This window comes from Perognathus longimembris, chromosome 18, assembly GCF_023159225.1.
Source record: "Perognathus longimembris pacificus isolate PPM17 chromosome 18, ASM2315922v1, whole genome shotgun sequence".
Lineage (NCBI taxonomy): Eukaryota > Metazoa > Chordata > Mammalia > Rodentia > Heteromyidae > Perognathus > Perognathus longimembris.
Genome location: NC_063178.1, coordinates 1,615,450 through 1,626,998, shown reverse-complemented (window position 1 = coordinate 1,626,998; position 11,549 = coordinate 1,615,450). Strand labels below are relative to the sequence as shown.

General features: G+C 64.2%; 1 protein-coding gene across 1 annotated transcript; it reads left to right on the top strand.

Annotated features, from left to right (window-relative positions):
• The first annotated feature begins 1,839 nt into the window (after nt 1–1,839).
• Nucleotides 1,840–4,300, top strand: Irf2bp2 (interferon regulatory factor 2 binding protein 2). The gene is made up of 2 exons (XM_048367733.1): nt 1,840–2,904; nt 3,157–4,300. The coding sequence occupies exons 1-2, from the start codon at nt 1,857–1,859 to the stop codon at nt 3,873–3,875; spliced, it is 1,767 nt and encodes a 588-aa protein (XP_048223690.1). The 5' UTR covers nt 1,840–1,856; the 3' UTR covers nt 3,876–4,300.
• Nucleotides 4,301–11,549: the final 7,249 nt, after the last annotated feature.

The following is an 11,549-nucleotide window of genomic DNA, read 5'->3' as shown; positions in this document are numbered from 1 at the left end:
AGGCCCTCCCCACAGTGAACACGGCCTTCCATCTGTCTGGCCTGCACCTCGGGAGGGAAGTGCTCGCTGCCAGGTTTCGACGTCGAGCTGGACCCTGTGAGATGTGACCTAAGAAGCACAGGCCTGCCCTCCCCACAGCCCTGCTGTGGCGCGGGGTGGGCGCTCCCTGCGGGCCCCCGGGGGGGGGGGGACCGGGTCACAGGTCTCTTGTAATCATCTCTTGGGGCTGCGGGCCTGCTTGGCCTCGGTGGCCCGGAGGCCGGGCCCGGCTCGTCCAGCCCCGGCCTGAGCGGGGTGGGGGGGCAGGCCTGCGAGCCGGCCATTTCCCGCAGGTCCCCTCCCTCCCCGGCGCCCCCCATCCTCCGGGGCCTCCACTTACCCACCCGGCCGCGGGAAGGGGGACACGACCGGTCCCCAGCCCCGCCCACGCGCGGCCGGCGCCCCGCAGGCCCGGGGGGATCCCCGCCCGGGGGGCCTGGGTCCCCGCAGGGCCGCCCCGGGGCCGAGGGTCCGCGCGGCGCCCACGCGCACGCGCACCCCCGGCCGACCCCCGCGTGCGTGCGCGCGTGCGCAGCAGCTCCCCCTCCCGAGAGCGGCGCCGGTGCGACCCCCCAGCCCCCGGGGAGGCCCCGCGGCTCGCGGGCGCCCCCCGCCCGCCAGTCCCAGCCCGGCCGGGGCGGGCCCTGCGCGGTGACGCCGCGCGCCGCCGTCCGGGGACGTGCGCAGGCCCGGCGTGGCCCCGGGGCCCGCGGCGCCGACGTCCGCGCCGAGCGTGCGCACTGGCGGCGCCCCGCGCCCACGTCACGGGCCGGCCGCGCCGACCTACCTCAGGCGGCGGGCGGCGGCGCCGGGAGCCCGCGGGGCGCGCGCACCGGGGCGCGCACCCCGACGCCGCGGCTTCCCGCGGAGGCGGCTCCGTGCTCCCCCCCGCCGGCGCCCCCCCAAAAAAATCACACCCGGCCGCCGCGCCCCGCTCGCGGCGCGCGCGCCCGGCGCCCCGGCGCCCCCCGCCCGAGCCCGCGCGCGTGACCCGAGGGCCCCCGGGGACGCCGGGAGGGCGGGGCCCGCTGGGGGGTCGGCGGCGCGGCGGCGCGCACGGCGCCCGGCGCACGGGGCGGGGCGGCGGCGCGGGCGCGCGCGGGGGAGGGGGGCCGGGGCCGCCCGCCCGCCCGCGCAGGCGCCGTGCGCGGCTGTCGAAGAATCGAGTCGGTAGAAGTGGAGCGGCCGCGGCGGCGGCGGCAGCACAGCGCAGCAGCGGCGGGGAGCGGGCGGCGCCGACGCGGACGCGGACGCGGACGCGGGCCGGGCGCTGAGGCGGGCGCCGGAGAGCGGCGACGCCGGCCGCTGGGAGAGAGCGCAGGAGCGGCGCGCGCCGCGCCCGGGCCCCCCGCCGCCCCGCGCGGCATGCCGCGCCGCTCGGGCTGAGCCCGCCGCCCGGGCGGCCGCCCCCCGCCCCGCGCCGCCCCCCGGGCCTCCTCCCCGCCCCCCGCCGCCCGGACCCGCCGCGCCCCGTCTTCGCCCCGGTCTGGAGGCCCGCGGCGGCCCCGGCCGAGCCCCCGCCGCCGCCGCCGCCGCCGCCGCGCCGCCCCTCGGCCCGCGGGGCCCCGCTGCCGCGCCCGCCGCGCCTCGCCGCGCGCCCGCCGCCCCTCGTGCCCCGGGGGCGCCGCGCGGGCGCCGCGCCTTCGCGGGCTCTGCCGCCGCCGCCGCCGCCCCTGCGGCCGCCGCCGCCGCTGGTGGCGGAGACGCGGCCTTGGGGGCCCCGGCGGGCGCGCGGGGCGGCGGGCGGCGGCGGCGGCGGCGGCCCGGCCCGCTCCCCCTCGCCCGCGCCCGCGCCCGGCCCCGCGCGCCCGGCGGACATGGCCGCGGCGGTGGCGGTGGCGGCCGCGGCCCGGCGGCAGTCGTGCTACCTGTGTGACCTGCCGCGCATGCCGTGGGCCATGCTGTGGGACTTCACGGAGCCCGTGTGCCGCGGCTGCGTCAACTACGAGGGCGCCGACCGCGTGGAGCTGGTGATCGAGACGGCGCGGCAGCTCAAGCGGGCGCACGGCTGCGGCCCCGAGGCCCGCTCGCCGCCCGGCGCCGCGCCCGCCAAGCCCCCGCCGCCGCCGCCGCTCTCGGCCAAGGACCTGCTGCTCCAGCCGCCGCCGCCGCCGCCGCCGCCGCTCGGCCCCGCCGAGGCCCCGCGCGCGCCGGGCCCCGACCGCGCCCCGCTCGCCGGCGTGGAGCGCGCCGCCCCGCCGCGCCTCGCCGCCGACTTCGGCGCCCGCGCGCCGCCCGCCAACGGCCTCCTGGTGCCCAACGGCTTCGCCAAGCTGGAGGAGCCGCCGCCGCCCGAGCTGAACCGGCAGAGCCCGAACCCGCGCCGCGCCCACGCCGCGCCGCCCACCCTGGTGCCGCTGCTGAACGGCGCGGCCGGGCCGCTGCCCCCCGCCGCCGCCGCCTCCGCCTCCGCCGCCGCCGCCGCCGCGCTCGGCCTGGGCGCCCGCGCCGCCGCCGCCGCCTCGCTGGCCGCCGCCTCGCTGGCCGCCGCCGCCGCCCTGGGCCCCGGCCCGGCCCCGCCCGCCGCCGCCGAGCCGCCCGCGCACAAGCGCCCCGCGTCCGCGTCCCTCACCGCCGGCGGCGCGCCCGCCGAGCCCGAGCCCCGCGAGGGCCCCAAGGAGAAGCCGCCGCCGCCGCCGCTGCCCCTGGCCGCCGCCGACCCGGGCGCCGAGGGCGCGGGCAAGGGCCGCGGCCCCGCCGAGCCCGACTGGGCCGGCCGCCCCAAGACGGTGCGCGACACGCTGCTGGCGCTGCACCAGCACGGCCACGCGGCGCCCTTCGAGGGCAAGTTCAAGAAGGAGCCGGCCCTGGCCGCGGGCAGGCTGCTGGGGTTCGAGGCCAACGGGGCCAGCGGGCCCAAAGCAGGTAGGGGCGGCCGCGGGCCGGGCCGGGGCGGCGGGGGGGGGGGGGAGGGCCGGGGCGGCGGGCACGTGCGCTGCCGGCGCGCAGGCCTCGCTCGGGCCCGGACCCGGTTTGGGCGAGTGGGGGGGGGGGGGCGGGGGGCGCCTCCTCCCCGGGCGCGGGAGGCTGGCGTGGGCCCGCGGGGAAGCCGAGTGTGTCTCCCCCGGCCGGCCCGGCGCCCGCCTCACCCTCCCCGGCGCCCCTTTGTGTTTGCAGTGGCCAGAACGGCTAGGAAAAGGAAGCCCTCCCCGGAGCCGGAAGGAGGCGAGGCGGGCCCCCCTAAGATCAACGGCGAGGCCCAGCCCTGGCTGTCGACGTCCGCCGAAGGGCTCAAGATCCCCATGACCCCCACGTCCTCTTTTGTGTCTCCGCCGCCGCCCACTGCCTCTCCTCATTCCCACCGGACCACACCGCCGGAAGCGGCCCAGAACGGCCAGTCCCCCATGGCAGCGCTGATCCTCGTGGCAGACAACGCGGGGGGCAGCCACGCCTCGAAGGATGCCAACCCGGCCCACTCCACCGCCAGGAGGAACAGCAGCAGCCCCCCCTCGCCGTCCTCCGCGAGCCAAAGAAGGCTGGGCCCCCGAGAGGCGGGCGGCCAGGGCAGCGGCGGCCCTGGAGGACTGGAGCCCGCGCACCCCACCAGCCTTCCGGACTCCTCCCTGGCAGCCAGCGCCCCCCTGTGCTGCACCCTCTGCCACGAGCGGCTGGAAGACACCCACTTTGTGCAGTGCCCCTCGGTCCCTTCGCACAAGTTCTGCTTCCCCTGCTCCAGACAAAGCATCAAACAGCAGGGGGCCAGCGGAGAGGTGTATTGTCCCAGCGGGGAGAAGTGCCCTCTGGTGGGCTCCAACGTCCCCTGGGCCTTCATGCAGGGCGAGATCGCCACCATCCTGGCCGGGGACGTGAAGGTGAAGAAGGAGAGGGACTCGTGACTCTGCCTGCACGGAGAGGCCCGCCAGGCGGCTGCCCCCGGCCAGGACCGCCCGAATTGTACATAGCTCTCCATACGCGTATAAATATATATATATAAATATATATATATCTCCAAGACAAGGGAAATGTAGACTTCACAAACATGGCTGTATAATTTTGATTTTTTTGAATACATGTGTTTCTATATTTTTTTGACGACAAAAGGTATGTACTTCTAAAGGCATTTTCTTCTTTTGTTAACGTTATTGGCAGACCGTTTTGCTTTATTTTCCTGGTGACAGTTACCTTCTGTGTAGGCTGTGACTTGGCTGCTTTTTTTTTTTTAAAGAGCACTTGACAAACAGAAATGCTTCTAGCTGTATTTGTATGCACTTATTTTAAAGAGAAAAAAAAAAAGCCAAATACATTTTTTCTGAAGTTGTAAGATTGCCTTACTGTCTGTCATTCCTTTCTCAGGCTGCAGGCCGGGAGCGTGTGGACGGCCCACGCGTGGCTCTGGGAGGCAGCACCAGGTCTGCCCCAGGCGTGGCCTTGCCCGGGGAGCAGGACACTAGGGTTTAGTGAGCCTCTGCCTCGCTCGTGGAGCTCGGTGCTTGGAACATTGACCGAGAGGCGCTGCTCAGGATTTCAGGATTGTGTGGCGTTGGGGGAGCCGTTCTGTGGAAGGCGAAGTTGAGGGCTGTCCTGTGAGCAGTTGTCAGACTCCAGTGCTAGCGGTTGTGTCATGCGCGGTCCCAGCCACCGCTGCGGTTCTGGGGGCTGCTGGTGTGGAGATGGCACCGCCGCGCCCCTCTGTCCACCCCGAGCTCTGTCAGTTGTGTTGTTTCCTGTGGAAGTCTCAAGGGACCTTGCAGTCCAGGTGAACTGAGAGGAGGGAGTGGCTGTGTGTGTGTGTGTGTGTGTGTGTGTGAAGGCCTTGGCCTGCAGTGCTCTTGAGGCTGTCTCCTGCCCCTCTCTAGGGACTGTTAAGCACAGGGTGGTACTTGGACAGTAACGAGGGAAACCTGCTGTTTCCTTCCAGTGTGTTTGAAATACCAAGTCCATAACACGGTTCTGGGGGAACTGGGGGAAGATCAACTAGTGAAGACGAAAGAAATGAAAGGTTTTACCTAATGGACAGGCCCCACCTCGAACCATTTTTGTAAACTGTTAACTTTGAAAACTGTTTGCATTGGTGAAATGACTTTGACACCAATAAATCAGTTCTTAGAAATAGTTGCCTCACCGTGATGCTGGTTTTTCTTGGGTTGTTGTTGGCACTCACCCTCCACAAGAACTTGTCCTAGTAAATCCGGACTTCCTTTCAGGTCTTTGTAACTTGGCCTTATAATTAGGCCGAATCATGGCTTTGATGTCCTCTGTGATTTGTGTGTCTTGTTCACAGCCTAGCTTTGGTTTTAATTTGGAAATAGAGATGATTGCCAACTTTGGATTCTTTTAGTTTTAATTATGTGTGTGGTTTTTCTTTTAATTGCTCAAAAGTGTTTTTTAGAGGTCGAGTTGCTAACACTTGAAAATCAGAAACTGCACCAAACGTAGTGGTTTTTCACGGTGTCTTACGGTGTGAGTGCACCCACCTGGTAGCGCTGTCGGAGTTCACGTGTCCCGTGGTCAAGGGACAGCCCAACGTGCAGGATGAGTCAGTGTGCTGTTACGTTGTTTTTAAGCCGGAGTTTCTCTGACTCCAACCAGCCTGGCCTCTGAATGTGCGCCTTCGGGGGACACACCCGCGAGATCTGTGGAGGGCTTGGCTGGGACGGTCCGCTGTGGCCGTGTGTTTCTAGGCACTTTATTGGAAACTGGAATTTGGCCCCAGAGGCTTCACTGCTCCCTCCGTCGGTCTGTTTGACCTAATTTGTGGCGGCTATCTGTATCTCTCGCGATCTCGAACCACAGATAAACTCTTCAAAAACATGACTAAAGAGCCAACCACCCTGTCGAACTGAAGGCTGTCCAGCCAGCTGTGGAAAAGACGGACCAGTGGTTTCTCTGAGCTGCTGGGGGCCGGGGTGGGGGGAGGGGGGCAGGATGTAAGCTGTAAGCCTGAGGGACTCTGGGGTGGCCTCCGGACCCTCCCTCCAGCTTTCTCCTGACTTGCTCTTTGGTTTAGAGGTTACCCTGGGCACCTGGTGCGCCCCTGCGCTCTCACCTGGGGTCGGGAGGGAGCTTGCCCCCAGCTGGATGGGAGGTCAGAGCGGGTCACTCTGCGGGGGGCTTCGGGGTGTCGAAGCTCTCCCTCCTTGGCTTCCGCGGCCGGCCGCAGAACCGGCCTGAAGTGTTGTCTCACGCAGCCCCACCTTGAAAGTTACGAGAAACGCGCGCGGTGTACCACTTGCACTCTATGCCCTTCCTTGACCACCCAGTATTTAAAAAGTGTGCCACCTTTTAACCTTTACTTTCTTTTCGAGTTGAAGGTGATAGTCTTTTCTACATAGGATGAATATCGTGTCCGCCGACTTCGTGTAATCCCAGATACCCATATTATATTTTGAAATCACGCTATGGAAATACCACCTGCATTCTGTCATTTGTCAGATTTACAGTACTTCCTTTTCTTTTATCTTTTAGCATTAAAAATTAAATAAAAATAAAATTGGGAGCACTGAAAATACCGCGAGGCCTTTTTAAATTTTTTTTTTTAGCGGAGCTTAGGATGGCCATAGCGGCCACCAACTAAAAAGGGGGTGTGTGCTGGGGTTGGTGTTGAGGGCTGCAGGCAAATAAAAGACTTGGGGCCAAAGGAAGTGCCAGAGGTTGGGAGAGGGAGGGGGGGGGGAGGGACTGGGGAGGGAGGAGAGCAGGACAGCGCGCAGAAGCAGCCCGGGAGTCAGCCTTGCTGCAGTCGGGGCTGAGGAGGTCGTAGTGGCCACATTTGGAAACACAGAGCCAAACAGCCATCTTGGGCCTCAGGAAATGCACTGGAGGGACGGGAAAGCACGCGTGTGGCGTGTGTCCTGGGAGGGGAGTGCAAACTGGGAAAAGCTTTGGGGTGAAGGGGAGCCTGAGCCATGTGTGGGCTTTGATATCCTGGAACTCAGACCTATAAATAGATAAAAGCCAGAGGGGCCTGGATGCGTTCAAACCACTGTCTACCCTCACATAATGAGGCATTTCCTGGATGGGTCAGCTTTTGCTCTATTGATCAATGACTTGGCAGACCTCTCTATGAAAGGAAGTTGTAAAACTTACAGAGTCTGGGTCTACTATATACACAGACTTACTATATGTTTGAAATCACAGAGATTTCATTGGAGTGGTCCTGTAATTTGGAGAAGGAGGCATGACTACTGGGTTTGAAAACAATTTTTTCATTATTTGTAGTCCACTTAATGTAATTTTCAAGTAATTACTCTTTTGGTTTGTTTGCCAGTCCTGGGGCTTGAACTCAGGGCCTGGTCACTGTCCCTGAGCTCCTTTTTCCTCGAGGCTAGCACTCTACCACTTGAGCTACAGCGCCACTTCCAGCTTTTTCTGTTTATGTGTGCTAAGGAATCGAACCCAGGGCTTCATGCATGCTAGACAAGCATTCTACCACTAAGCCACACTCTCAGCCCAGTAATTACTCTTTAATAAAGTTATAGGTATTACATGATTTTTTGTTTGGTGAAAGGCTGAAACAATCCTTCTCTAACTTCAAAATGCTAAAATTTACTTCTGACACTTAAAAGTAGTCTGGCTGGCGGAAGTCATTAAGATTTCAAAAGCTCCTCCTAAGGTAAACGTCAATGGCTACATTCAGTTTTCTGTTGAGAAACCAAACCAACCAGGCCTTGATGTGGCAGGTGTCTGTTTATTCCCTGAAGGGAGAGAACAGGTTAAAAGAATCTGGGGCTCTTCTTTTACTTTCTAGACTTTAAAGTTGTTTGGCATGTGATTTACAGGTGGTTTTATTTGGTGTGTGGAGAGTGAGGTGTTTGTCTTCCTGATCCCTGCGTGTGTGCGTGGGTCATTGAGAAAAACGTTCAGTTGTGTGTTGGCCAGAAGTCCTGAGTCACCCTCCAAGCCCGCCTTTTGTTTACGGACACGGGGCTGAGGAGAGACACGCCTGTTCCGGTCACAGACCCAGCTCGGGTTCTGGGTGCACCCTTGAGGTTCTAGACCAGGTCGGGAAAGTGCACTGCTCCAGCACAGTGAAAAGTACCCAGCTGGGCAGCAGCGGTGTGGCCCGCGAGTCACCAATGACTCTCGTGTGATTGGAACTTAGAAAATGACCACACTTGCCAATTACCCGTGGAGTTCTCTATTCATCGCCAGATAAATTCATAAGGGTCTCAGAACTACTTCTGTCATGAAAGAAATCACGGGGCTAGGGAGGTAGGTCGGTTGGTGGTAGAGTGCTTACCCTCCCACGTAGGAAGCCCTGGGTTCAAACCACTCACCCTGGCACGCGTGCAAACATCTGGCCCTTCCCCTATCAATGTCACCTGAAATGCAGAATTCAAAGTGTACTTTAAGATTACAGATGATGTAATCTGTAGTTTTTTTTAAATCATAATATATACTTCTACATGCCACTGAACAACCTAAAACCTTACAACCTACAAGAGAAACACGTGAGGGTAAAAGTAACTGTCTCAGGCACATCATTATTTAGATATTGTATTAAAAGCCTATCTTGAATCTGAAGGACAACTAAGATGACCTCCTTAGCACAATCCCTTTAGAATGGCATCAAGTTGATTTTTTTTCCCTGTAAACCACCTTAAATATGTCTGAAGAACAAGCAAGCCTGTAGCGTGACTCTCCACACTTGACACCAGCTCGGAACTACAGGCTGGCAAGTCGGCGGTGGGCGTGAACCGTCTCCCAGGATAAGCCATGAGAAACCTCCAGGAGATGCTTTCAAGATCTGGGGACCCACCAGCCCTTGGGTGCTAGGTGCCGAGCTTGGATGGAGAGCGCCCTGCCCTGCCCTGCCCTGCCCCGCCCCGCCCCGCCCCGCCCCGCCCCGCCCCGGGGTGGCTGCATAAAGAGCTTCCTCCCTCCAGCAGCTCCCAGAAGCCCTTCACGCTGAGGTAAGACATCCTGCTTGGGGTAATAATGTCACATTTGAATATTTCTAAATATAGCTTGCACTTGGGGGGGAAATGAGCCCGGTGACATCATCAGGAACCACTCTCTGCAATTAGTGTTGGAGTTAATGGAGGGGATGCCCTTGGGGACCGGCATCCGCGGAAAGCCGGCGGCCAGCCACCTCCACAGGTAAACAGCGAGTTCGCTGCAGCTCTCTCTTCCCTGTAGAAAATAGCTCAACCGTGGCAGTCAAATAGGAAGTTTTGAGCTGTGTGTGTGTGTGCGTGTGCGTGCGTGTGTGTGTCTATGTTCCCGGGAAAACAACCAAACCTAAAATAGCACTGCAGCAGAGCTACAGGCCTGGATGTATTGTGTGTGCACTTGGCGAGCTGTGTGTGTGCGTGTGTGTGCACGTGTGTGTGTCTATGTTCCCAGGAAAACAAAACCAAACGTAAAACAGTACCGCAGCAGAGCTACAGGCCTGGATGTATTGTGTGTGCACGGCGAGCTGTGTGTGTGTGTGTGTGTGCACGTGTGTGTGTCTATGTTCCCAGGAAAACAAAACCAAACGTAAAACAGTACCGCAGCAGGGCTACAGGCCTGGATGTATTGCGTGCGTGTGCGTGCGCGGCGGGCAGTGCGCGTGCGTGTATGTGTGTGTGCGCGTGCGCGTGCGCGTGCGCGTGCCGGTGCCGGAGCGCGACTCAGGACTTGGGCGCTGTCCCTTCCCGTGTGCTCTGCTGGAAGCTGGCGCTCTTGCCCGCGGGCGCCCGCTCTCCTCCGGGCTTGGACCGTGACGCGGGGGTACACGGGGGTCTCGCAGGCCCGGCTGCCGGGCTGCGCTCCAGCTGGGATTCTCGGGGCTCGGCCTCCGGGGCACCAGGCCCGCGGGCCGCGGCCCCACGGCTCTAGGCGGATGGGAGGCGGTTACGAGGTGCGCCTCGACCTTGGGGCGCCCGCCGGCCCTGGCCCGCTGCGCCCCCCCCCCCCTGGTCCCGAGCCGCCAACGGCAACTGAGTTCGCCTCCCGGGCCACACGCCATGGACGGCGCCCGGTGCACGACCGAGTCACAGCGTCACGGGAGGCGCACGGTCATCGGGGAGCTTGGGAGTGCGTCCTGTTCACGAGCGTCACGAGTGTGCAACGCCGACAGGCTGGCGCGGGGCGCGCACACCAAACACGCGCACCGCACACGTGCGCGCACACCAAACACGCGCACCGCACACACGCGCATGCCGGATGGCCCAGGGAGCAAAGGTCACCCGCAGGCCCTTCCTTCCTTCCTCCTTCCCTCCCGTCCTCCCTGCCTCCCTTCCTTCCTTCCTCCTGTCCTCCCATCCTCCCTCCCTCCCTCCCTTCCCCCCTTCCTTCCCTTCCCTCCCTCCCTCCCTCCTTTCCCCCCTTCCTTCCCTTCCCTCCCTCCCTCCCTCCCTCCCTCCCTCCCTCCCTCCCTCCCTCCCTCCCTCCCTTCCTTGGCTTGGCCAGCAGAGTGAAGGCTGCATCCCGGGGACGGGGTCACGGGGTCATGGGGTCATGGGGTCACGGCCACGCCCTGGCTCAGAAGGCGCTCCGGAAGAAGCGGACCTTCCCGGCCCGCCAGCCCCGCTCACCGGGGCGCACCCTCCCTCCGGCCGCCCGCCGGCCCCGCCCCGGGGTCCAGATCCCAGCGCCCGCGGAAACGGGACCAAGGCGGTGTGCGCGCCCCCCTCCCCCTTGCACCCCTCCTGTGCGCTCCCCCTCCGTGCGCCCCCCTCCCTGCGCCTCTCGGACGCCCCGCGCCCGCCCGCGGCAGCTGCCCGGCTATAATTAGCGGGGCCAGGCCCCCCCCTCCCCCGGCCGGGCGGCCTGCACCAAATAAAGTCAAAGCCTGGCTCCAGCCCGGCGCCCGGGGCCACGCTGCGCCCTCCGCCCGGCCCGGGCTGGGCGGGTGGCTGGGAGCTGCCCCAAGGGTCGCTCCCTTTTTGGAAATCACGATCGATGGCCCCGGTGGGCTGGGGTTGTTTTTTCCCCCAGTGCTGTGGCTGCAATAAGCCCTGTGGTGGGCCCACATGCGCGCGCCGCAGCCCTGCCAGTGGAAAGCACGCGGGTGTGCCCGGCGGGTGTGCCCGGCCCTCGTTGCAAATGGACTAGCCCGCCGCAGACGCACCCTGGCCACCGTGGGGCCACCCACCCTGAGGCAGCTGAGTGCATGGGAACCCCCTTTAAACCAGCAAGAAGGGCTCTCCCTGCCGCAGGGCCCCAGGTGCCGCCTTTAGTCACTGCCCGGTCCAACTCGCTTCCTTGAGTCTCTCCAAAAGCAGACGGCCCAGACGGGGGTGGCGTTTGTCCCAAAGGATCGCGACGGCCTCGAGGGGTGAAGTCCTGGGTGTCTACGGTGTCTGTGTACCCCCTGGCCCCCCGCCCCCTCCACGTCCGCGCACCACCCCCCACACCCACCCTCCCGTAAGCGTTCTTCCCGAGGATCCGCGCAGAACTCGACTTCCAAGCCCGCGCTGACCCACGTGCCACGAGGACACCCCTCCGGGCTCTGCTGCGAGCCCCTTCCCAGGGCCCCGTGTCGGGGACCCCACACCTGCCCCGAGCGGTGCGGTCGCCGAGGACCCCCGAGGAAGGCCAGGAGCCACCTGTCTGCCCTTGGGCCCGGCGCGCGCATCGATCCA